Source organism: Podarcis tiliguerta, assembly GCF_965153285.1.
Source record: "Podarcis tiliguerta genome assembly, chromosome: 7".
Classification (NCBI taxonomy): Eukaryota; Metazoa; Chordata; class Lepidosauria; order Squamata; family Lacertidae; genus Podarcis; species Podarcis tiliguerta.
Genome location: NC_139540.1, coordinates 26,057,976 through 26,085,684, shown reverse-complemented (window position 1 = coordinate 26,085,684; position 27,709 = coordinate 26,057,976). Strand labels below are relative to the sequence as shown.

The following is a 27,709-nucleotide window of genomic DNA, read 5'->3' as shown; positions in this document are numbered from 1 at the left end:
CTGTACGCCGGCTCCCTCAGCCAATAAAGCGAGATGAGCGCTGCAACCCCAGAGTTGGTCACGACTGGACCTAATGGTCAGGGGTCCCTTCACCTTTACCTTTTATCATGGAACTGTTAGGGTTGTATCAGAGTTTTTACTCAGAGTAGACAAACTGAAATTAATTGACCTAAATTAGTCATGTCATTAATTTCAATAAGTCTGCTTTGAGCAGGACCAGCACTGATTACAACCTGTAATTTTCCACCTATATGCAATTGAGGCAGTCCTTTTTCACAGTCCAGGTTGGCTGACATCAAAAACTTACATTGTGTCTACAAATGTGCAGGAGAGATACATACAGTTCAAAACGTTTCCCCCCTAAATTTGTCAATTTACAACTACAGTATACTGATTGTGTCATTTGCCCTTGGGCAACTCCAGGGAGGGCAGCAGCTAATTTGAGAGACTAAAGCTGTAAAAATGACTTATTAGGGAAGAAAAGCACCTTGCTATACACATTAAAAACAAATACAGTGTGACTAAAAGCATGGGGACGTGAGTGGGGCAGTGGGAAATATTTTGGGAATTGTTCGTCATCCCTGAAAGTCATCGTTGTTTTTCCCCTAAGCCAATTATTTTCTTTGAGGAGGAAATTTGGAAGGGCATTAGAGGGTGGGAGGTCATTTTGCAAAACGTCAGGGACAGCCATGATAATGAGAAAAACCCCCGTGTCTTCTGCACACAAATCTTCTTCTTCCGTAGAAGTGTAATATTAATCATTCCATTTGGTTGCTGACAAAAATCTGACAGCAAGTGATTTCAGATCTGAAATGGGTAGACAACAATGAAAGGTCAGCCCTGTTGTGTTCAGAGGACCTGGGACTAATCTGGATGCAAACTAAGCTTAACGGATGTAAGCTCTAATGTTCTGGTTCCTTCCTTGCAAACAGCCACAGACTACTTTTCTTCCTTCCAGTGTAGAACCAGTTTCGGGATGGCGTAGATTGCTATTAACTAGGGGAATTCTGAAATACTGGCCTGGATCTGCCAGGAATGGAATGGCTACAAACAAAGCAAGCCCTTGAAATTCTATCAGACAATGGACTGCATCAAAAGAAGATTAGACCAATTCCTTCTGTGCTGGACTACTAGTTAAAGCTATGGTTTTCCCAGTAGTGATGTATGGAAGTGAGAGCTGGACTGTAAAGAAGGCTGATCGCTGAAGAATTGATGCTTTTGAATTATGGTGCTGGAGGAGACTCTTGAGTCTCCCATGGACTGCAAGAAGATCAAACCTATCCATTCTTAAGGAAATCAGCCCTGAGTGCTCACTGGAAGGACAGATCCTAAAGCTGAGACTCCAATACTTTGGCCACCTCATGAGAAGAAAAGACTCCCTGGAAAAGACCCTGATGTTAGGAAAGATAGAGGGCACAAGGAGAAGGGGACGACAGAGGACGAGATGGTTGGACAGTGTTCTCGAAGCTACCAGCATGAGTTTGACCAAACTGCAGGAGGCAGTGGAAGACAGGAGTGCCTGGCGTGCTCTGGTCCATGGGGTCATGAAGAGTTGGACATGACTAAACGACTACAACAACAACAACAACAACAACAACAACAACAACAATGCTGGACTACAATGGGCCTTTGGCCTGATCTAGCAGGCTTCTTCCTATCTTATTTCTACCTCTATTAAGAGGTAGGATTCTCTCCCAGTTTAATATCTTTCGACTTCACTGTTCCCACCAAAGACTTCATCAGCCTATCACTAAAAGGGAAGTGTGGCTGTAAACAGCCCGGCTGGTGTTTATTTTGGGTCTGCTGTAATGAGAGCAAATGATAAATCTTTTTGCTGAAAGCCAGCTGCCTCGTTTTTAACTCTGACTTTCCCCACTTCCTCCCCCCCCCGCTTTTTCATTCAAGCTAGAGTACAGCTGCAGTAAATGTGACTCCTCGCAAGATGTGCAGATGTTAATTGTACTGTAGGACACCAAGAAACATTTCAAGATTCTTGTAAGTGCTGACTAAAGTTGCGCCGTCACCCTTGTTTCCTTCTCCCATTATCCTATTCAGCAACATCAGCGCCTTCTTAAACATTATAAGAAAATAATAATAATAATCAGCACATCTGCAAGTGTTAATGGCTAGGTCTAAATGTGTTACTAATAAAAAGGAATTCTATTCAAGTTCGTAGGAGTTTGATTTTTCTTCTTAATCGTCCAAAGACATATTTGCTCCCTGCAAATGGGCTTAATGCAGCCACAATTTCTTATAATACTGAGAATTAGTATTATTTATTAATTTATTATTTGATGGCAACACATACTTTCCTGGCCCCACAAGGAACTGCCAAAGAAAATGAGAAAGAAAATCAAATATCTGCTCCCAAATTAGTTAAAAAAACTGTAGTTAAATATTAACTGAAAATCTGACCCCACGCATATTTGAAATTAATGATATGACATCAAAGCACTACCTACACCCTTAATTGGGTGGATTTTAATAGGACTACTCTGACCCAAGTTTGTGTTTAAAGATATCCAGGCAGCAAACTCCTCTGAGTATCTGAACTGTTGTGATGTCATATAATGCCCAGAAATCGTCAAAACACCTCTCTTTCTCTCTCGCCCCTCTATGATAATTTAATTAATAATCATGACAACGTCTCATGCTTATTTTTCACACAAAATTAACAAAGTATAAGCCAAGGTATAACTTGCCCAATGTGACACTGCATCGCTCCCATAGTGTAAGGTAGAGCAAGTGTACGGTAGCACATATCACTGAAGAACCAGATGTTGCAGCAAACCATTGCAGAGGTGGGGACATACAGGAACAACAAAAATACACACATCCCCACAAAAAAAATGGTGATAGTAAAAGATCCCCCCCCCCTCCCCGTGCCTGGGAAAGACATCTTGAAACTTTTGCCCAACAGTAATAACTTGTGTCTGAGCTAAGAAATACTATTCCCAGCCATTTTACATGCCATTTTCTTTCCATACCTCTCCCCATTAAGTTGATACAGCCTTTCCCTTACATCTGAATCACAGAATTATAGAATTGTAGAGTTGGGACCCGAGGGTCATCTAGCCAATCCCCCACAGTGCCAGAATCTCAACTAAAGCACCCATGACAGATGGCCATCCAACCTCTTCTTAAAAACCTCCAATGAAAAAGAGTCCACAAAGTCCTGAGGGAGTCCGCCTCCCTCTCATTCTTTTGTTAAAAATCGGGCAGTCGTGTGCCATCTAACTTCCACCCTGAATGCTCAGTGTTTCCTGCACCTTCTTTTGCTCCTTGCTGTGCAAGTTATGACCAGAATCTTGGTACGGTTACAAACGACTGCGCTAAAAATCAGAAAAGGCAAGGAGGAGGAAGAAAACCATCAGCACCGGCTATAATATTGTTTAAAGCCTCTATTCACAGAGGAACACCCAAAGTAGATTTTCACTGTTACTGTTCTGCTTAAGGGAAGAGGCAGGTTAAAAGAAGGAAAATAAAGGTGGTGGGGAAAACTACTAGCAATACAGTGGTACCTCTGGTTACATACTGTACTTAATTCGTTCCGGAGGTCCGTTCTTAACCTGAAGCACCACTTTAGCTAATGGGGCCTCCTGCTGCTGCCGCGCTGCCACCGCTCAATTTCTGTTCTCATCCTGAAGCAAAGTTCTTAACCCAAGGTACTATTTCTGGGTTAGCGGAGTCTGTAACCTGAAGCGTATGTAACCTGAAGCGTATGTAGCCTGAGGTACCACTGTAATAGCTTTCCACCTTGGACACTGGAAAGCAAATGGAAAGGGGTTGCCATGCAGCAAGGGTGGCCAACCTGAGAGCTGCATGTGGCCCCTAAGCCATTTCTGGCAGTCCCTGACAATTTGACCGTGCCAATTTTTAAAAATTATATACTGTACTTCTCCGTGTAGAAGATGAGCTTGTTTTACTAAAAAATGTTAAAAATTGGGGTCGTCTTATATAGGGATACTGGATAGGGGGAACGTGGGGCTGGTTGCTGCCGTGAGCTGGAGATTGTCAGCAGCTATTGGGCAAGTCAGCAGCTATTGGTCACTGCGGCAACGGCTGGAGTTGATTGGCTGTCGCTGTGGCAATAGGGTGGGCGATTGGCAGATTATGATGGCGAGGTGACAGATGATAGGTGGCTTTCGGAAGCGTGTGAGTGGCAGCGTAGGTCAGTTGTGCGAGCGATTTTCGGCAATCCCCCCTAAAGAAAAAAGCTATACAACTGTGGACCACCGCCCCCCAAGAAAAGCTCAGCGACTCTTGGCAATCTACCCCCAATTTCTTAATTTGGAATCCCCCAAAATAGGGGGTGTGTTATACATGGGGGCGTGTTATACACTGAAAAAATATGTATATTGTGTCTGAAAAATTGGATAGCCTTTGTCAAACTCTGCTGCTCTCTATGCTACATTTTAAAATATTTCTTAATATGATTTAGTTGGCAACACTTGAGTTTTTATCTGCTCTGACCCGATTGCTTTATGCTTTATCTTTTTACCGCTATTGCTTGTTCTGTTTACTGTTATATCAAATGATTACTTTTTATTGTATATTTTATTGTTATTAGCTGTCCTGGACATTTTATGGTGTATAAATTATTACAAACAAAACCAAATAAAGACCACCACCTCTTTCTCAAATTGAGCTGCAAATGGAAACAGGAAGCCTATAATGATTTTGGCAGCAGTTGAGACAGCTAGAGAAGAATGACTGCCGGAATGTAGAGTTTTGTAGATTGCTCCCTCTAGCTAGGCATATTAATGCGAAGTAAATTCTGTGTCACGTTGGCTGCACAGACACCATAACTTTAAAGCACCTGGCTTCCCACAAAGATTCCTGGGAACTGTAGTTTGTTAAGGTTGCTGGGAAGTAGAGCTCCCTGGATCTGTTGGGTGAAGTCATATACTTTAAATGGATGGTGTGTACACAGCCTCCCTTCCATTCAAGGATGATTACTAAAATCACTCAACATGGCTTAAGAACTGTTTAATGCCCTAAATGGCTTGGGCCCCAAATATCTGAAGGAGTGCTTCCTTCCAGTTGCACCAGTTTGGGTACTGAGATCAGCAGAGGAGGCCTTGTTCGTAGCCCTGCCGCCCTCAAAGGTCCAAGTGGCTCGTGACCAGGGCCTTCTCTGTGGCAGCCCCCAAACTTGAACTTCACATCTTTTGTCAGCTGCTATTGACATTCCTGCTTACCCTGGCCTTTGGAAGTACAATTTTTTCCGTTGTCCTCCCTGTAAATGGTGCCATCAGTTTTACCTGTTTTTATACTTCTATTGTTTGTTTTTTAATAGTATGTTGATTATTATTCTGTCACTGTATTTTGGTTTACGCAACATAAACTAGGACCTTATGATGAAGGGCGGGTAAAAAATACCATAAATAAATAAATACAATTTAGTTTCCTGGTCAGAGTTTAGACTGAGGTGTTGAAAGATGATATGTTTCTACTTTTCAGTGGACTTATAGTAGAAATGGGGCCTTTTATCCACATCAGGCATTATGACTATGGAACAAAAAGGTGGTAGACTTGGATTAACACCGAGGATGGTGGTGTGTTATTTTGTATTTGATAAGTGGTATATGGCAACCACATTGGACAGGTGGGAATTAACTCCCATGGAGATTCATCGGGGACCATCCTTGCTCTATTTTAGAAAGAAAATGAAAACATTTTCTTTTTATTTCAACATGCAACACATGTGAAACTCCAGTGCTATTTTAAACTGCTGCCTTTACCTGAGTTTGCTTCTGTTTTTTGAATCAAAAAATGTATTTTGAAACTGTTGTGAGCTTTTGGATTTTTTTTCTATTTCTGGGTGCTCACATTATGAATTATAACAGTAATAGTGGCAGTATTAATACTTGCGTGTTTTGCTTTCACTGAGCTCTGAATTGATTGTCCTGTTATTGCTACTATTAGATTAACTTTATAAACACCAGACATTATGCTTACTGCTTTTTAAATTTATTTTTAGACCAGAACTTAAATTATAAATTGTTCTAATTTGTTTTCATTGTTAACTACCTTGGGAGCCATTATAGATGTAAAATAGTCTTTAAGTTGAGCAAGTAAGCAAGTAAGTAAATAAATACATATTTCGAGCAGGGAGCTGTATTTAAATTCCCAACACATATATAGTGTCAGTTTACTGCAACGTGACTTATGTTTTTGAGTATATAACTGGGCACAGGTTTGCATCCTAAGTGAAAAATATTTTGCTAAGAATCATCTACTTCTGTCAATGGGAATATATCTCCTGATAGTTATGGACCTCAAGTATACAGACAGAAACCAGGGAAAGCAAGATGGTTTGCTTGAAATCTCTCCCCTCCTCCCAAATCAAATAGATGAAAGGATTTCTTGGCACTTGGAAGTTTCCTATGTGCTGTTTAAGATGGCAACAACAGTGTAATGTGTTTGCTTCCTTGTTATCTGTGAAGTCCCTTGAGAAATGTTCCCACCAATGCAATATACAAATCAGCTTGGAGGGGAGAAGAGCGATTTGTGGCATCTGTTGCAACACTCAGCCAAAACAGTGAAGAGTGGCTTGGCCCGGATGGTTCCTCAACCAGGAAGGAGCAGCAAACTGAGCTTTACTGGCAGTAGAAGCAGATTGGATGCTTTCTTTATTTACCTACTTAACTTCTGCTCCACAGCTTCAACAGGTGCTCTCAGAGCAGCTTACCATTTCAGAATATTTTTACACCTGTGTCTCCTACACTCAAAGTAGGGACGCAGGTGGCGCTGTGGGTTAAACCACAGAGCCTAGGACTTGCCGATCAGAAGGTTGGCGGTTTGAATCCCAGTGACGGGGTGAGCTCCTGTTGCTCAGTCCCTGCTCCTGCCAACCTAGCAGTTTGAAAGCACGTCCAAGTGCAAGTAGATAAATAGGTACTGCTCTGGCGGGAAGGTAAATGGCGTTTTTGTGCGCTGCTCTGGTTTGCCAGAAGTGGCTTAGTCATGCTGGCCACATGACCTGGAAGCTGTACACCGGCTCTCTTGGCCAATAAAGCGAGATGAGCACCGCAACCTCAGAGTCGGTCATGACTGGACCTAATGGTCAGGGGTCCCTTTACCTTTAACTCCTACACTCAAAGTACCTATGCCCTGTGGCATTTCATGGATGGCCATATGATAAGTCACCGTTATCCAATGTATTCATTTCAAAGTCTCACCAACCAATGTAAATCATAACGGAATTTACGGAGACAATTGCGCTGGAGAAACTATTACACTTGCTCTCCACCAGCATTCCCAGAGGAGCACTATGAAGGTTTCCAGCATCAAATATTGTTTAACATCTGACATACTTATTGTATGTAGTTAAGTTTTTGATTCCTCCAGGTGTGAGAAAACTGCGTGGTGTTGCATAGGCTCCAAGCCTGTAAAGGGTGGTGCAGCATAGAGACTCACAAACTGACTCACAAGTTCGCGATTTGTATCTACTGCTATCAAGCTCTCGGCTTCCGTTCTCCCATTTGCAATATGTGACACACACCCTTTGCACTTGATTGTGGGTTTGTGGGTTTGTGTATCAGGCTCTCTCTCTCCCCGCTAACCAGCCGCAAAGCGAGAACGTCAATACACAGGGTGCAAAGTACATGAGACAAGATCAAACATGGCCTTTTGTTCCTTGACCAATGGCAACAGTAACCCTTTGCCCTAATATGCAAGAACATTCTCTTTGGTGCTAGTTTGTGCACAGCAGTTGTACATTTCGGATAAAGGAAGCAGGGGGGAAGGAAAACCCATTACCACTCCGTCTGTTTATGACTTAGAAGGAATAAATATGATTGAAATGCAAAAAGCGGCTCTGAGAAAGAGGACGCCTCAATTAATATGCAAGTGATGCATTCTTGCCTTGAATATATTATGAACTTGCAGCATGCTAATATGCCATGCTATCATAAGCACCAGATGGAACGGTAGGCAGTAGATGTCTCATCAAACCTCAAGAAGATGTATTAATGCTCCTGTTCTCGCTCCCTCCCCTCCACCGCCTTCCTTTCCTTTCCTTTCTTCAAACTGCAGTCTCTTAGTTTTGCCCATGCACTTACGTGTTTCTTAACATCTATCGCCTGCTCCCAAAGCCCTGGTCTTCAGGGTTACTTCTTCTTCACCAGGTGGTGCCAAAGCATTGTTTTCCCAATATATTTTACCTCATAAGGCAAAGGCCACAAAATGTGTCAGGCTGTGCTTACTGAAGAGAACCAACTACAGAAGATAATAGCAGAAGATAAATGATAGATGATGGGGGGGGGGATACATTTGGTTTCAAGCTAGCACAAATTGGCTTGAATTATGCACAAACAATGTGGCATCCTCTGCCGTTGCCCCACCCCCACCCCAGGTCCAGTTTTCGGGGAAAGGGGGGGGGGGGCTAAACAAATGGCATGCATATTGGGTGAATGACATGCTGGGGGGGGGTTCCAGTTCCCCTCAAAAACTCCACAGAACCCTATTAGGTTTGGGGCAAAACTTTTGTAGAGGTTTATCACAGCCAATCCAATGCAGAAGGACAAGATGGCAGTCATCCTCTCCAATCCAAGAAGCTGGCAGCTGAATCTTACTTCAGCTGGTAATGCGACAGCATTCATGTCCCCGCTTAAGGCCTGTGGCACAGCTGCATCCACCAACATCTCAACAACCCTTCCTGCCCCCTCCAACATCTGGTGCCTGAAGACCAAACTAGGTATGATGTTACTCATGCCTGTAGCCCTGATTTTCTTAAAAAAAACAAATATATGGCATCCACAGGAGTGAGAGCGTATTAACTGGATTACGACTGTAGCATCAGGGAGTGTTAAACCCTTTGCCTGCACTGCAATTCAAACTAAGCCCTCCTATAACTCTTACTTACAATGAAAGAAATATATTTAACAAAGAATAATTTTTAATGTCAAATACAGTGGTACCTCGGGTTACATGCGCTTCAGGTTACAGACTCCGCTAACCAGAAACTGTACCTCGGGTACCGCAGAACTTTGCTTCAGGATGAGAACAGAAATCGTGCTCTGGCGGCATGGCAGCAGCAGGAGGCCCCATTAGCTAAAGTGGTGCTTCAGGTTAAGAACAGTTTCAGGTTAAGAACGGACCTCCATAACAAATCAAATACTTAACCCAAGGTACCACTGTATAGAATCATGACCACCATGGCTGAAAATGGGAATAATGGCATATCTAGCTTGGTGGCGCTGTGGGTAAAACCTCAGCGCCTAGGACTTGTCGATCGCATGGTCGGTGGTTCGAATCCCCGCGGCAGGGTGCGCTCCAGTCGTTCGGTCCCAGCGCCTGCCAACCTAGCAGTTCGAAAGCACACCCCGGTGCAAGTAGATAAATAGGGACCGCTTACCAGTGGGAAGGTAAACGGCGTTCCTAGTGGTCTATCCAACTGATAGTAATTTGTCTAATAATCATGAGCAAGTTGATCAAGGTCATTATTATTTCAGGCTCACAATCAGAGTCTCTTGCCCCCTCTTGTTCCACTTAAATTATGGTCATGCTTTAAAAAATGAGTTTGATAGGTAAAATCACCTATCCACCTTTCAAAATGGACCAAAAATGCAAACAAGCAGCCCTTCTGTGCAATCCAGAGTGTTTATTTAATATATAACATATAACATCATTGTCCAGATTTTTTAAATCTTAATATCAGGTCGACATTGCTAAAAACTCAACCCAGGATAGTTGCTCAAACTCACAATCTAATAAAGAATAAAAAGCAAAGTGGTTTTTTTATGCTTGTGCATTGTGAATTATGTCTACTTCATTCAGTTTGATTTGTGACATTCAAAATGCACTAAAATATTGGATCAGTATGATTAATAAAAGGCCAGCTTGAGGTTGCTTATTCAGGACAAAATCTGCAGGAGTTTCATTCAAACTACAGCAGTAAGGATGAATGTTTACTTGACTCTGTTGTAGTAAGGAATAGAGCAAAATTAAATAAGAACACATATATCGGATTTGCAAGACGGAAAGGATATATTTAAAACACAGTTGCTGATCACAGTGACAAAAAAGCTACTTCGATTTTGATGTAGCAAGCCTTTGTTTCAGGAGGAGAATCCCCACTGGGTCAGTCATCAGAGTACATATTGTATATCTAGAGTGGCAAGAAAGCAAAAACACTTACTGCCGGAAAATGCTAAACACTTCTGACAAAACTATTAAGCATTCTTGAAGATTCAAGAAGTGAAACTTTCCCCCTTAGATTTGTGCCAGAGCCAAGGCTCTAACCCAGCATATCTAGAAGGAATTGTAGGGGTGTGTGTGTGTGTGTGTGTGTGTGTGCTGATCTAAGGAATAAACGAGTGTTGTCGCCACTTAGCTACCCCAGAGCTAGAGCCGAATGACAGTAGGCTTTTTTTTTTTAAAGGACTTCTTCATCCCAAACATGGGGATTGGGTAGATGAAAAATTAGAAGCCACACATTAGGACAGCTTGGATTACTAAAACGTCAAGCCACAAGGTGGTGCTCACAAACTAAAGACCTATGGGTAATCACAAAGAACAATGGTCTCCGTAAAATAATTTTCTGCCCGATGTTGACCACATCCACGCCATACACTTAAAATGCTACAATACAACTTTAATAGTCATGGCTCCCTCCTAAGGATTCTGGGAACTGTAGTTTATTAGGGGTGCTGAGAGTTGCTAAGGGACCCTTATTCTCCTCCTCAGAGAGCTACAGGTCACAGAGTGGTTTAACAGCCATCAGCTCTTCCCAGGAAACTCTGGAATTGTAGGTCTGTGAGGGGAATGGGGTCTCCTAACGACTCTCAGCACCCTTAACAAACTAGGTGCTAGGCTTCTTTGTGGGAAGCCATGATTGTTTAAAGTGGCATGGTACTGCTTAAATGTATGGTGCAAATGGGACCTGTGTGTGTGTGTGTGTGTGTGTATATATATATAGTAACATTTATAACAATTCCTTAAATCACAAGTGCAGGAATTCATCCAATGTCACCATCTATTCTTTTTGCTCGACTATTTGGAGTTACGCAGGCAAAAGAAATAATTCATGCCCTGAGCTAACAAACTGTTATGGACTGAATAAAGGTCACCAAACTGAAACTGAATCCAGATAAGACAGAAGCTCTCTTTTGGCTTCTCAGCACAATGTGGCAAGACAAGCAGAAAAGGCCTCAAGGGGTGGGGTGCTTTTAGATTAGGAATCTTAATTGCGTGAGGATCCCCTATGGAAAAGACTATGTGCTATATAAGATGCATTAGAACACAGGGAAGCAGACACTAGCCAAGAGATAATGCGGGCAGGGCTTGTGTTGCTCCTTCATGGCTGAAACACCTGAGAGGTGTGCACATTTGTTTTTGTGCATTGGAATACCTAGACCACATCTGCATCTCAGAGAACATTAAAACTGTGTCTGGCTCACTAACCACAATTTCTCCCCTCCCTCCTTCTACTGGAAGACAAGTATCTTGCTACTATCACCCTTGCCTTATCAACTTCCCAAATTAGTTCCTATGTTGCACTGTGTGTGTGTGTGTGTGGAGGGGGAAATCTTGGGGAGTCCAGAGATTGTTTATCATGCAGAAGAATATTAAATCCCTAGCACTTCCAGCTGAAGGGATCTGGAAGCAGATGATGGGAAGGAATTGCTGCCTGATCCCCTGGAGAGCCACTGCCAAATAGAGTAGGCTGAGGAGAGCAGGCATGGTGCTTTCTGATGTTGTTGGTCTACAGAATCGAACCTAACCAATGCTCAGGGGTGATGTGAGTTGTAGTCCAACATGCATCCACATAGCAACTTGTTGGCTACCCCGGGGTAGACAATGTTGGACTTGATGTCACATATAAGGACAATTAACAGCATCCTATACACAGCTGGTTTAAAATCAGTGAGAATGACTGGCTTCTAGTGGTTCTTGGGCAAAGAAAGCAAACTTGATCCAACTGTTGCATCCTGACTCTACTGGCTGCTACTATTTAAGGTGCTTTTAACTAGAAAGGGCTGTGTGTTTGCTGATTGTTGGACTCATAACATCCCCGTTCACAACAGAGTTCTCAAGAGTCACGCGGCAGAGCTTGCAGGCACAGCCCAGTGGTTTTTGGTGGGTCCAGGAGTACAGCTTATGTATTTTGTGTTCTTTTTATATTGCTATTTTATGTTGCCCTGAGATCTACAGATGGGGGGTGGTATACAAATTTTATAAATAAATAAAAATAGTAGCTTAGCATGTTTTGGCAGATGCAGAGATGAAGAAAAACAACATGTATAGATAGCAACAGTGGAGTTCGGGGAGGGGCTCTGAAACAGATGCAAATGCCTTTGTCCTTTGCTTTTGTAGCAAATCAGTAGAAAAAATATATACAAGTATATTAATAGTCCCAGGCAGTTTGTTATCACCAGAGCTGAGTCTCAGTACTTTAGAATTTTAGGTAAAATTTTAGACAGGATGGCGATAAGAATTGTGCCAGGAGAAATCAAGAGTGTGGTGGATTTACTTGCTGGTCTCTGTTGCCAGTTTTAAATTATTGGTGTTACTGTTTCATAGTTTTAAAGAATAAAGTCAGCATAAGAGCTATATAGCGGGAAAGTTGCCTAAAAATTATGTGTGAATACGGACACACACACACACACACACACACACAACCCAAGGCTACATGGGTGATGATTGCCAAGAATGTCTGTGCGAAAACCCCTTCTCCCAGAAATGCTAGCAATTTGCGCACAGTGCGACCACATGACAGCAGGTGCACAACTAGACGTCAGCTAAGCATGTAACTGCAGATGACTGAAGAAAGTCACCAGGCAGAGGCGGAAAGTGACAGGGGTAGAATAATGCTATCAGTGAGATATTTTACCTGGGAAAAACAACAGCCCACCCTTTGATGCTGATTACCTGTTGCTCTCTCCATGTGTGTGTTCCCTTTTTGATGTATGTATTGACGTCTTTGTTCTAAAAAATATGCACCACCAATGCCTATTATGCTGTTGTACGGAGAGGAAGAGAGAGAGAGAACTGAAGATGAGTGACCTTGACCTATATAGCTAATGTAAATACTGATGGAAATGAGGTAGTTATTGTTATGATGGGGCAGATATTGTTAGAAGATTATTTGCTTATAGCTCTGTAAAATAAAATAATGAATAGCAGCTTTATAGCTGGCTTGTAACCAAATCTCTCTCCCATCTCCACTGAACAAAAGGAGCAGCGGTGGACAAGAAAGCAGCAGCATACTCCAGGCCAGGCATAGGCAAACTCCGACCCTCCAGATGCTTAGGACTACAATTCCCATCATCCCTAGCTAACAGGACCAGTGGTCAGGGAATTGTAGTCCCAAACATCTGGCGGGACTATGCCTGCTCTAGGCCCTGTGGCATCTATGAACCCGGGGCTACAGAAATGTATGCCAAATACCAATTGTAAACTTTCAAGGTGTGTGTGTGTGTGTGTGTGTGTGTGTGTGTGTGTGTGTGTCAGTTAGGCCTCTGTGGGGAAACTGGATTGAACAGGCCTGTGGCTTCACCTAGCATGGCTCTTCTTAGGTTCTTCGTATTTTGATGAGACCATAGCATTTCTCAGGGTAAAGGGGGGTTGGTGAGTGCCTACCTAAAAACTACCTACTCCTGGACTTAGCAATGGTCTTATCAAGGAACCATTCTGAGCGAAGACGGAATTGGCTGAGAAATTAGTTTTCAGTGAGTTCGGACATGAACTGGTGTGATTCACACCTCTCGGATTACAGAACTTTGGGCTCATCCAGTCTGCTTGTCCCATGGGCTTTCCCTTGGGGAAATCAGATCTTTGTTGCTGAATCAGAGCAAACACCCATCAGGATTGGTGCATGTCCCAATTAAGGACTAAAAAGCCAGTTTTCCCTGGGGGAGGAGTGGTGAGAACTGAAAACTGCAGGGACGCATGCCTAGAAAGTACGGGACAAGGAGAAAACTCATTTCCAGGCACAGGATAAGTGGAGATGTGAACGAGCCCTTAGCCACCCACAGTTCTGAAGCTGTTCTCAGGTCAAAACCACCTCCCCTCTGACCTGCATTTGGAACTGACAGAGTTTTCTGGCTTTATGCTGGCAAGTGAAGACACACCTCTTTGCCCAGGCCCTTGTCAAGAGGTAAAGGTTTTAACGAGCCATTCAGAAGATACTGATGGTTGCCTGCTCTGACAGAGTTTGATTTTGTCAGTTTTATTGGCTATTTGCTTTAACATAGTGTGGTTTCAGTTTTATTGACTTGTACCATTTTCAAGGATGTTTGTATTCCTGCCCTGGGACCATATGGTGAAGGGTGTCTAGAAATATCATAAATAAATACATTACATATATACAAAATGTGCACACTGGGAGAAAGTATGTTTAGCAATACATGTTTAAATATGTATTTTTTCATGCATATTTCATGCATGTAAACATGTGCAATAGTGACATAGTCTAGAAAAACGGCTTTATCATTCATTCCTGGGACAGAAATGGAATGAATGGGCATGGCTATTATATCGTGCCAGTACCAAGTAAAGACTTGGTTATTTGCACAGGCCTTGGTGGGAGGCATAATGTCAGATCAGGTATTTTTTAGGTTGTAATTTATCTGCTGTTTTATGTTGATATTTATGTTGTCATTTGATGTATATCTAGTGTTACCCACACTAGAATTGCTTTTCGCAATGACGAGCAGGAGAGAAATAAACTAGCTACTTGTATGTTTCCAGTGGCCTGTACTGGATACAGAATACGGGCCTCTCAGTGACATTAGCAAGAAGAGCATGCACAGAGTGCACTTTAAATTCAACCTACATTTCAAATGTTATGAATGGCAAAGCAGTCTATCTACACAGCCAAAGTGGTAAGCAAGCAAAATGAAGGAGGAGGAAGAAAAAAATCAAATGAGCATTCATAACTACATGCATAGTAATATCTCTAGCCGGGAGTGTTAAATCAAATGCATGTTGCAAGTGCCAAGCAAATTGTCAGCACTTAGAAGTAAAAAAGAAAAAAGAAAAAAGGGATAAAATAAAAATCCATGATACAGAAATAAATGAGAAATCTCAGTATATTAGAACTTGCAAACCATGTCATATTATAAATTTTATTACTATGAAAAATGGAAAAACCTTATTCATGGAGGGGGAAGATGACAAACCAAGCCAGGGGAAAAGGTATAGGCCAAAATACATGTGCCACTCATGATCCATTATTTGTCATGCATGAAAGTTATAGTGCTGCTATATAAATGCATTCAAGCCAGGTACCAAAGACTTTAGAGTCGACAGCTTGGAAGCACAGAAAAAGCTTAAGACATGAACTTTGGGCACTATCCAGTAGCGTATTCCTGAACAAAGCTAGTGCTCATCCACAGGTCCCATTTGCCATAACAAGACATGCACAGGTGAATTTCCTGGTAGGGTGACCTTTGTACATTCTTACATTTTCCAGGTGTCATCTAGTTTACAAATCACAAGCTCTTTTAATTCTCCCAGATGTAAGACGGTTTCAAGCAAAAGCCTATTGTCCTTGGCCCAAAGGAAAGAAGTTGAGCATGAATAGCAGCGCAACGATACACATCTGATGAAAGAGTAGCCCCCACGCATCCCTTACTTTCTTGCCCTGTTGCTTTCAGGTAAGGACAAATTGATCTGCTTAGATTCCTAAATGTCAAAATCTGGGAATTAAACATTACAGGTATGGCCACAAGCCAACAGAGGCATGATGAAGACACGTGGTTTAAATTAATTTAATCAAGTCCACCTTGTAGTAAAAGAGGAGTGTAAAAGAGGTAAAAAGGATATAGTGTAAAGATGTTAAAGTAATGCTACCCCTTCTTGGAGCAAACGGTGAGCAGGTTTTGTATACGCATGTGCGGCATTTGATGGCCTCAACATGTTGATGACTTCCACGTCCAAATAGTACTATCAAAGATACATCATGTATGGGAAAACCCAAACAGAAGACCAATTGTATATCAAGGAGGCAGTGATTCTAACATGGTTACCCTTCCTGCCTCTGTTCCTTCCCCCTCCCCGGCAGCTGTTAAGTTTTTGAAGGTGTGAGAACCTTCTCTGATGTCCTAATCAGTTGGGAGAAGGTGAAGCTCCACACACAGCTGCCTTAATCAGTCCTGAGAGATTAGTGCTGGGAACCTTCTTTAATGTTGGAAATTGTTATTGAAGGGTGGGGCACTGAAATGCTTTGGAGAGGGTGATTCAGAAGTTCGTGCACGGACTGCAGAGCCATGCAATCTAGGCTACCTGGGGGAGTCACTTCACCACTCCTTGGGAGCTTCTAAGTGGCAGATAGAAGTGCATCTCCTGGTGTGTGTGTGTGTGTGTGTGTGTGTGTGTGTGTGTATTGCTTGATATTTAGGAATTAAATCTTCTCACTCACTTGTGTTTTGTATTGCTTCTGAATCCTTAACAAGGGAACCCCCTTGCATTTGGCAAGACACACTACCATGGACATATTTTCTACATTCCCAACACCTGCTAAAAACAAAGTGTTCTTCAAAGGAGAGATTTCACCAATTCTGCTGGTTATCAAAAACCTTGTGGAGGGCTTACAAAGAGAAGCTCTTTCTACATCTGCCATCCAGTGAAATGTAGCTATGTTTAAGGAGGCATGTTCAATGTAGGAGAGTCCAAGACCATGCAAACAGGAACTGAGCAGGAAGAGCAAACATTCTGAGGGGATGTTTGCTGAGGCCTTTTGCAGGCACCGATGTGTACACTGGCCCTCACTGTAATGTATTTGCAAAATGCACATTTATTTATTACAGTGGTACCTTGGGTTACATAAGCTTCAGGTTACAGACGCTTCAGCTTACAGACTCCGCTAACCCAGAAATAGTACCTCGGGTTAAGAACTTTGCTTCAAGATGAGAACAGAAATCACCCAGCGGCGGCAGCAGGAGGCTCCATTAGCTAAAGTGGTGTCTCAGGTTAAGAACAGTTTCAGGTTAAGAACAGACCTCCAGAATGAATTAAGTACGTAATCGGAGGTACCACTGTAAATGTTTTTGTACCCCATCCTTCTGCCAATCTGGAGCACAGGGCACCTTCACATGGTAAATCGTTAAAACCAGCATAAAAAATGAACACAACAATAAATACTCGAAGAGGGGGCTGCACCCCAATTCAGAATAAATCAAAGACCACACACCTGCAGAAACAAGGGAGTTTCAAACTTAAGTACTACGATTTTGAATAAATAGAAATACAACTTATCTCAGTGCAGCGGGAAAGACTGACCAAGTGGCATGCGTGCCTAAGAACATAAGAAAATGCCTTCTGGATCAGACCAAAGCTCCATCTTGTTCAGCATCCGGTTTTCCACCATGACCAACAAGATGCTGTTGGAAAGTCCACAAGCAGGACATGAGGACAAGAGCCCTCCTTCACTGTTGTTACCCAGCAACTAGCATTCAGAAGCATGGTGTCACCAATCCCTGAGTAGTATGTGGCCATAATGACTAGCCATTCAGAGTCTTATCCTACATGAACTTGTCTAACTTCCCTTCAAAACTAGCTAAGCTAGCGCTTCTCAATAAGTGTGGTGTGCCACACTGGTGTGGCAGCAGAAGATGGCAAGTGTGGCGAGAAGATTCAAGGACAATCAATATTATATTTTGGGAATGATTCGTGTTATTATTTAGCTGGGAAACTCTGGTCTGGAGGGAAACATAGACTCCATCAATGGTTCACGTCGGAACTGCACCTTTGCCTGCCAGCCCCTCCCCCATAACTTCAGAATTCTTGGGAGGGGTGTCCTAGATATTGGTGGACTGCAACTCCCATTATCCCTGACCACTGGCAAGGGCTGATGAGAGTTGTGGTCCCGGCAACATCTGGGGACCCTCAAGATTCTGCACTAGATATTGTTGGGTTGTGGGAGCGTATCGGTTTGTTTATTTATTTATTAATGCACCACGTGATTGCAAAAACCCCCCTCCCTAAACCCTCAAAGCGGTTTATAAAAAAATAAAACAAGAAAATCAAGAAAAAATTGCAACCCTATTTTAAAACATACAAAAGTTAAAATACTGAAACAGATTAAAATTACCTCAACTTTCTAAGCACCTGTGGTACACTTTTCAAAACGCTAATGTTTTCAGCAGAAGTCAAAGAGAGTACAGTGAAGGCACCTGCTTGATCTTAATGTGCTGTAAATTTAATAAATAAAGAAATTACACACACTCATTTAGGTTCCATATCAGTAAGTTAAACTGCATGGTGCTGGGATGTGTCCTTTATTAAGGAAGACTTCATACTGTCGTTCCTGAAATAATGGCACTAACTTAGAACATACTGGGCACACTACAAACATGAAGTTTATGTTTCCTGCCCCCCATTGCACCAAACACTCAGAAAAGATTAGATGTCTAGCATGAAAGGTGACAGAAACACAGCTTGAAAAATATTTAGACTGATTTCTCCAACATCCAATACATTTTTCCTGGGATCTATGAGGCCAAAGGCATTTGTCGGAACTTTTATGCACTATCAGAACTGCTCTCTTAGAATAAGGCATTAAGTATGATGACCAAAACAGTGGTGCAGTGTTAGCTGTTGCAGGCCTTTAAATATTTCCAGACATACTTTCCACAATTGGCAGAAAACTTGTTTTGTAAAGCACTGAGCTGTCTTGAAGTAAAAGCATAGCAACGGCAAGTTAAAACTGAACTGAGTCAAGTTAATGGCGTTTAAGGCTGTTTGCTATATAATAGTCTTTATATGCATACATAAAGTAAAACAAACAACCGCCTCCCAAACAGGTGGATCATCCCAAGGTTATGTTGCTGAGACACTAACAATTGAACCTCTGTGGCAATTGTGTTCCCCTTTCTTTAAACATATCATCACTTGCTTGCACTAATGTTAAAACCAGAAAGCCCTCTCTAGTACACAGTGGCTATAAATGCCAAATCAATTTTCAGCAGATAATAAAGTCCATGTTTTACAATCAGCAATGCAATGTTTTACTACCCAAAATGTAAGCTAATAATATATTGCTCTGCTAAATGGAAAATGCAGATACACTGTTAAAAATGGGCCGGCTGTGAGATGATGGATCATTTCTGCTGGGACTCCTTCTTAAAGCTGTGTGCAAATGTTTTGAAAATATCACATGATGTGACCATGTGTTAAAAATTATAGTCAGTTAAGTTCTCTGCTAAGAAAAATATGTGGGCAATTTATGAAATGCACTCCAGGATGGAGATGTCTTAAGTAAAACCAGATTCTGAAAACAAACCTTTTTTTTCCCTCCCCCTAGAAACATGAACTTAAAAAGTTGCAGCCACATCTGGAGAGCAGAAGTAAAGAAGGGGTGGTCTGACCTAATACTGGCCATCTTCTGAAAGAACAGCATTATTTCTAGGCTACAATGACTGTGATCAGTGGTTGTCCTTTTAAGGCAACCATCCTGAATATTGCCACGGGCAATAATAAAGCATTTTGTAGGCCAACATCTGCTCTTTGAAAGTACGATAAAATGACTGGTAGGCTTGTAACTTAAAAAAACACACACACCACATTTTAGAACAAATACACACAAGAGAAATTAACTGCTGCTGGCATTTTGTGTGTACGTGTGCGTGCTTTATTAGAGTATGAACAGCACCATATAGCTTGCATACTGCAAAATCCTAGGCAGGTCTACTCATAAGTAAGCACTATTGGCCTGTATTCAATGTTAGTCATACAGTACTCTGAACAGCCTCATTAAAAACAACAGACACAACTAAATTGGTTCATTCATTTCAATGGGTCTACTCTAAGCAGAATTTAGTTGTTTGATGGGATTTCCTCTAGGTAAGTCGGCACAGGATCACAGCCTTAAAGATGCGTGTTTTTAGATACGTTTTAAACCAGTGTATTTGCCATAATTTATGGCTTAGTTCTTACTACAATGGAAAACCTGTGTCTGGGCTGCACCACTTCAGATTGCAGGGCTTAACACTCTCATGTGAAGAGAAAAAGAATAATTCCACGCATATAGAAGACTAGCATATCAGGGAAAAGACCAGGCTGGGATTTTTCTCTTTGATATATTGTCTGCCATGTGCTCCAACCTACACTGTGTTATGGTGCAGTCCAGAAACAGATTTTTCCCTAACAGTGCAAACTAAGCTACACAAGGCTCAGGAAAATCTCTGGCTGCAAAGCACGTCATAACGCTCCCTTCCACATATCTAAATGAATTTTGAGACATCTACGCCACTCCTATTTCTTAGCAGCAGCAGCAGCAGCCCAGGCATAGGCTTCCAAGATATAGCAAATCTTCATAGCCAATCACACTCAATAGCATTCACTGGCAGGTTTGAAGTGATACCTTAGGAAAAATGCTATGGCTGCACTCGCTGCTCACAAAGCCAGAGAAGAGGACATTTAACGCAACGTATTTCCAGAAATGCAAGAATCCCGAGTGTCTGAATTGCCTCAAAGGATGCTTCTCAAAAGTCAGTGCATGTGCACACCCACAAAACTGCAACGGCGTAATATCAGATTACATTAAAAAAAAAATACGCATCATTTTAATCTCCTGAAAATAATATGCTTATTTTTAAAATACAAAATCTCTCCCAGATGGCTAATAATGCCCATTTTTGGGGGGGGGGGGGATACCAACAACACAATAATAAAAGGATGAAATATGCTGTGAACAGATTGAGAGGCAGTGCATCCTAAAAAGGGGGGGGGGGAGAGAAGTACAGATGGGTGTCAAAAATAGCCAAGTGTCAGATCTGCTCAAGTATCTCCATTCTGGCACATGCTCCCAGTCACAGCTGTTAGTGTATTCTCTGTATCCAAGTGCAAGGTTTTCTAACACTCAGAGCTGACATTAAAAGAGAGAGAGGGAGAGAAAGCGAGAGAAGAAAAGAGAGAAAGAAGGAGAGAAAGAGAGAGAGAGACCTACCACTGGGCTCTACACTCCATTTCTCTGCCACTTTAAGAACTGGATGGCAATTAAAAATTTATGTAATTATTAAGTTTGACAGCATTGATAAGTGTACATTGGCGCACGTGTAGCCCAGCACCCCCTTTTTTTTATTAAAGATGCATGACAATTTAACCAGCAGGTAGATTAAGTAATTTGAGACCAGAGGCATAATAATGAGTTTTCAAAATCGCCTGCTCCAGACCCTCCACAACAGCTTAAAAGTTGCAAGATGATCCATCCCCAAGACCCAGTGCATGCAAAGGTTACAGAAATTAAACAGTAAGCAACCAATTCTCATATGCACATGCTCACATGCCTAGATTTAAGATACTTCTGTTGTACAAAACAATGCAGCTCTTCACACCGAAGAATCACGACAGTCCCAGCTATGTTCCTAATCAGGACTACATCCTTCAGAATACAAGATATGTTAATTCCCATTTACAACCGAAGGGTTAAAATTGGCTTTTCCTAGTCCTCCCGTTGTCATCTATGCAAATTAATTTCCCCATATTCCAGCCATACAAATCCTCTTAGCCTTGTGCTCTGAGCAAAAAGAACCTCACTTTGTTGATTCTAGGATTGCAATTGTGACAAGAAATGCACCAGCGAAGGAATATAACCGTGCAGCCACATCCTAAAGGAAAAACATTCTCCAAACAACTGGCAATACCTACATACAACTGTGGTCACAGAAAACTGGCAGATACGGTTTCAAAACACCATCTGTGATGGGTACACACACTTTAGCAAAGGCAGTCCCTTTTTCTTTCTCCTACCCAAAAGAACTGCAGATCATTCAAAGCTTGCTATTTAAAAAATAAAAATTAATTTACTTCCCCTAGGTTGCTTTAACTATACCTATAATCTAAAAAAACAAAAAACCTTTCCACCCAAATAATCCATTCTTTCTTAGTTTATAAAAGATCCTCTCTCTCTGAAACACACACACACACACACACACACAAATCACACATCCCCCCAACACCCTCGAGAAAGCCCTTCACATAATTTATCCTACACAGAAGAAATATTTCCACTGGCAGAGCCATTTATCAATTAAGCAAGAGGTCAAGATCCAAGGATAATATTTTCAGGAGGAAACTGACATGCTAAAAATTTCCACTCCCACAACAGTTTCACCCATTCAGCAGAAACATGTAAGATTTAAGGAGAAACACAGTTCAGATATTCAGCTGCTGGCAGCTAAATGCTGTGGATTTAAGTGCGAAGTCTGAAATAATTTGTTGTATTCCCTCTCACTTCATTCCTCTAGCATAAGCAGCTTTTCAAAGAGATCATTTTCAGTGCTCTCCCCATGATCACACAAGTCATCGCTCCCGATAAATCTTCAGGTTTCCAGATACAGGAGTACAGCTCAATCATAAGAGATAGATGGAAGCTATATATTTCTCTCCCTACCCTCTGAGAAACACGCAACCCACAGGCAGGCAGATTTGCTACTGCCTCTTCTTCATTTCGTATTCAGAATCGCAATGTATTACGCACCGAGTAGTCACACACATACATATATACACAGCCCTCTCCACGCACATGCTACAATTAGCCTCTACAACCGCTCTTCCCAAACGCCAGCCTTTATGCATTCTTCCTGCTATCAGAGAAAATCCAACTATAAAATGACTGTGAGCTTTCTCATTTCCGTCAAGGAGAAAGGGGGGTGTGGGGAGAAAGAGAGAGGAGAGAGAGGGGAGAGGAGAGAAGAGAATCACTCACCAGGCATCTTGAATAAAACAGACCCACTGCAAAAAGGCTCTCTCCCCAAAGCAGGCTTATTTGGGACTCAGCGCCTCCTGTTCTGGAATGAGCAGAGAGACGCAAGGAGGGCCATCCTAACTGGCTGTGGCAGTGTAGCTGGAGGCAGGATGCTGGGCGCCTGCATTTGCCAGGCAAAGACAGATGGAGAGCTGACACTCTGGGTTGCACTTGGAGCAGAAATGTGAATGATGACAGGAGCACATGTGGCCTTGAACCCAGCTCCGTCTCTTCAGGCAGAACAATGACAGCGATGTGTGTGCAAATTATCGCAACCCCCTCAGCTGACTCCCCGTACTGTACCTTTCACAGCAAGTTCCAGAGGACCAAAAGAATAGACAGTAAAATGCAGAGTGATAAAGCACCGAACACTGAATTATTCATTTTCTCCCTCTTTAAAAGTTAACCCTTTCTCTCACAGAAAGCGTCGATTAAAACCAGCGCTTCCTCCTCCCCCCCCCTCCCAATTAACAGCTATAAATTTCAGCTCCAGTGGATTTGGGGGGCGCGGGGGGAAAATCTTGAGATTGCTTCTACGGTTTAAAGTACGCAATGTGCGCGAGCACAGAAGTTTGGGTTTTGTTTTGTGTGTGTGTTTTTAAAGGAGAAGTGGAGGGGGGAGAGAATTTTGCCATCAATGTGTCATTTTATCACAGCGAACAGAGTATCAAAATCATTCCTTTTGTCAGCTTCTCAGTGGCATGTATAAAATAGAACACACTTAGAGGCAGTCCACTTTCATTTTACTACAATGCTTTTAACCCCCCTGGGATTCCAGCATTGATACGCTCCAAACATTTGCCGCTTACTCTTCCTTTACCTTGCATGGTGATCCATGGGGGTTGAAAACAAAATCTTCCCTGCAAAGCTTTTTTCAAAAGCTAAACAATCACGTCCTCCAGGTTTCTGCACTCCCCTTAAATGTTTATCCTTCACATGAATAACATATGCCTGGCTAGGTTCAATGCACTCTTCCCTATTAAGCTTTAATGGACACCATGATACATAAAACTACAAGTCTTTGTTACAGTGCTTTATCTAAAGCTGGCTATTTTCCTCTCAGCAGTCCCTCTTCAGTCCTTTGTAAAACATCCTTTGCCTCATAGGAGAACCATATGCCTGAGTCACATCCCTTCTGCAACACATTTAGGCTTACAGAAAATTCCAGGAAAAGCAACTGTATTCTAAAGCCCGCCCGCCCCCCCCAAGAAAAACATATTTTGATCCAAAACAAGAGACAAACATTTTCACAGCTTTATGAGGGTTTTCTCCCTCTCTTTCTGAGCCTCTCTGTTCAAACGTTCAATGGCACTGTAAATCTACTGGGGGCTGGGAAGGAGATGAAGAATTCTCAAATGTTTCTATGTTTGAGGAATCGTTTTAGATCTTATTACCTTCTTTTACGTCTCCTCTATATGTTTTGTGTTCATTCTCTCCTCCTCTTCAGGGCACTCAAATCATAAAAATGTTCAGTCCTCATCTCATAAAAAATTGTTTTCAGGGCACAATTTGCATTTAGAAGCAAAGTCGTTTATGTTGAATAAACTGCCAACCTAACAACTACAGTGTCCGTGTATAACAGCACACGCTAAATTGGCATGCAACTATTGTTGCATTTCAAGGTTGCCTTTTTTTTTTTTTCAGGGGAAGGGAAAACGCACAGTGGTTCCTTCGTGCCAGTCCTAATAACATAATGGCATCTATTTAGAGGGCAACGCTGTGCTCATCTTGGTCAGATGTCTAGCGTAGCAAGGATTCATATAATACATTGTTGATGAATCTAGGAGATAAAGCAAGTCTTATAAAGCAGAAGGTGTTACAATTGCCGGCAGCTAACTTTAGAAGACAAAAAGGAAAGAATAGATTTTGGAAATATTTATTCAATATACTGTTTAAGAGAGACCACGACTTTGTTATTTATTATTTAAAACACACACACACACAAACAGCTATACTTCACATGAAAGGGAGGGGGCATTTTCACTGTTGGAAAAGCAACCTTTCATCAATGTGCAAGCAGAGAAGCAGCTGTAGAAATGGAGGGGGGGAATAATAAATCTAAGGAGCAACATATCTCAATAAAATGGTACAATATTCAGTTTTAAAAGTGGGTCTTAATATCAGTACATTGTAAATCCTCAAGCTATGGCTCAGAAAATTGAACACTACCATATGCCATCTGATTATGCATCTTTTCTATGTGTAAAAGGGCTTTTTAAGCTGTTATCTGACTACAGTAATTGCCATTTAAATTGATCCACGTCAACAAAAACTGTATCCCTGGAGATTCTCACCTAGAAGACTACTTATGGAAGGGGCCCTAGCAGAATGCCAGTGCATCTGAGACTACTTCAGCATTTTCTCAAGCAGCCAGCTGCAGAAATCATTTCCCCCCTCTCATTATTTAATACTCTGAGGCAAGCAGCAACCCATTTGGCAGTCCTCCTCAAATAAATATTACTGGATATTTTTTTTAATGCAGCCACTTAAGGATTACTGTAACAATTTTTGTACCACTTAGTTATTTCATTTTTTAAAAAATAAAATAAAATAAAGTGAGGCCAAAACGTGTAACAGTGATGGACAATCAATGTCAACAATTCTTTTTTAAAAAAAAATTACCATTCTCTATCGGTTGCACACAGCAGATAAAAACATCAGAATAAAAGACTGCAGCAAAAGAAGTATTTTCACATGCAAAAGAACATTGCATCATACAAGGATTATATGCCAGAGACAACACAACAGGCTTGAGGTTATCTTATAAAAGGTTATTATCTTGTGTATATTTAGCCAGTGAATTATCCTGCAGATCGTCAAACTGCTTACAAAATAAAGTCAAATGATCCCATATGACTCCCCACAGCCAAGGCTGTCTCCAGGCCTCCACCCTACCCCTCCAAAAAATATCCATTTGCAAAATTAGATTTATTTTGGACTTTAGATAGTTGTTATTCCATCACATTACCCATAGGGGGGAAATGTTCTCATACGCCAGAGCATTAGGCCTGTAACCCTATGCGCAATCATGTGCAGTGAAATTAATGGGACATGCAAGCATAATAAACAGTGTGCAGGTCCAGGATAGCAGTCTCCAGCTCTGAAGCAGGCATTTTTCTCTTGCTTACACCTGACTTACCAACAGGGACTAAAGTCCTCTCAACTGCCTATGCAGCTAATGAAAGCTCTTTGTTAGCAGCGGAGGAAGAAATTGACTCAAAGCTTTTCTGCAGGCCTCTGCAACTTCCCCTCTCCCCTCCTCGCAGACTGTTGTGATACACTGTGACTTCACACAGTTGGTATTAAGTGAGTTAATTCAAAGGCATTGAAACCTCATTGATCCTAATTGAAAGCAATACACCCAACCAAATAGTTTTCTACCCCATCTGTTCTGGCCTGCCACCAGCTATTCAGTTCAGGACAATTAATAGTTTCAGATATTCTAACTGACCCAATAAAAGCACTCATTTAAGCAGGACTGCATTAACAAAGTGAAAAACCAAGGGCAAAATGGGTTCAAATGGAGCATTTTACTCCTACTTGGCGTTAACAAAGCTGAATAACGCTTATTCTGACTTTTTATGTGCAAGGCTTGATAAACTGAATGAGAAGGCACTCAATGATCAGGCAACGAGCGTTGATGAATGGTCATTCGGACACCCCCACATCTCCAGGCAAGGCTATTCCACAAAGTGCCATACCAGTTAGAAAGGGCGAACTCAATAATGTCCAGATTTCCTCACTTGTTTTTCCACTTTCAATCTCAGGCCACCGGCCACCAAATGAGGCTGACATATTGAAAAATAATCTTTTATGGGTGAACGGCAAGTAAAAATAGAGCATTAGCCGGGCTTTCAAATTCTGATCTGCTAAGTTTGTCAGACCCCAAAGATTTGATTTTCCACCCAGCTGGAAGCCGTTAGTGTTTTCACAAGGAATCTTACTGACAAGGCAAACCCACCTAATACATGAGCTGTTGAGTTTTTTGTGGGGAGATTCTATTTGGATGCCTTCCTAACTTTATTCAATAGACTGTCAACGTGATGTACAGTAAACACACTACCACATGAATACATGTATTAATTTCATACAGCTGCTCTACAGTATTTCTCTAATACATTTATGTCACTTTCCTTGCGCTTAAAATAATAATAATCCGAAACAGTAAGATGAGAATTAAATTTACATGTCACAGTTTTGGGATTTTTTTGTTTGGTTTGGTTTTTTACAAAAGAGAAATCTGTGTTCTCTTACTGCAAGGACTTGTATTAAAATACTGCATCTGGATTAAGGTAATACAGCAATGTTCCAGCAGAGATCAGCCACACAAATAATTGATTTTTCTTTTTAGCACTGCCATGACACAATAACCACACTAAACCTTTTTTTAAAAAACAACAACAACCCTATCTTTCCTCAGAAACATTGCTAGAATACTAGTGACACATTATTTCAGCTTTGAATGTGCACATTTTAAAAAAATACTCACCAGATAATGCCAAGAGTTTTCCCTACACACTTCCTTATTGGCAAGGCTTACTCTGCTTCTTAAAATAGCTACAATGGGATTTTAGATCCTATAGCTGAGTGAAATGAAGAGAGGGAAACTGTTTACACATTTACATTAGAGAATTGTGTGTGTGTGTTTGTGTGAAAGAGAAGTTGCATTTAGTTTGTCAACTCATGAGTGCATGTTGGGGTAAGATCCAGGGTGTACTCACAAAACCTTATTTCTAGATGTGTGCCTATGAACAGTCTTAAGTGTATGTCTAAAAAAGGTAAAATATGATTACAACAAACACTTGTGTGTAAACATGTGAACAGATACCATGGCTGACATTAAGTAAAATGAGACAGTAACCTCAAGCAGCTGATTTGGGATATTTGTTTTGGAAAGTCAGCCCATTGTAAACTATTTAATTTATTGTTGCTGTATTTTCCTGTCAAGGAAGAGAGGCACCTGTGGGATTTTCAGCCTCAGATGCCCATATAAGTTGCTAAGACTATGCACTT

The 27,709-nt window shown here is 41.6% G+C and overlaps 1 protein-coding gene across 8 annotated transcripts in view; it reads right to left on the bottom strand.

Moving 5' to 3' along the window:
• The window catches only part of RUNX1T1 (RUNX1 partner transcriptional co-repressor 1), a 148,115-nt gene that overhangs the window by 76,229 nt on the left and 44,177 nt on the right, over positions 1 to 27,709 (bottom strand). Inside the window, exon 1 of one of the 8 annotated variants that reach the window (XM_083451130.1) lies at positions 22,658 to 22,998. The exons of the other annotated variants lie outside the window; for them this stretch is intronic. Coding sequence (XP_083307256.1) covers positions 22,658 to 22,664 — 7 coding nt within the window. The 5' untranslated portion in view covers positions 22,665 to 22,998. Of the gene's footprint in view, positions 1 to 22,657; positions 22,999 to 27,709 lie in introns of those variants that run through there. 8 annotated transcript variants of the gene reach the window in all.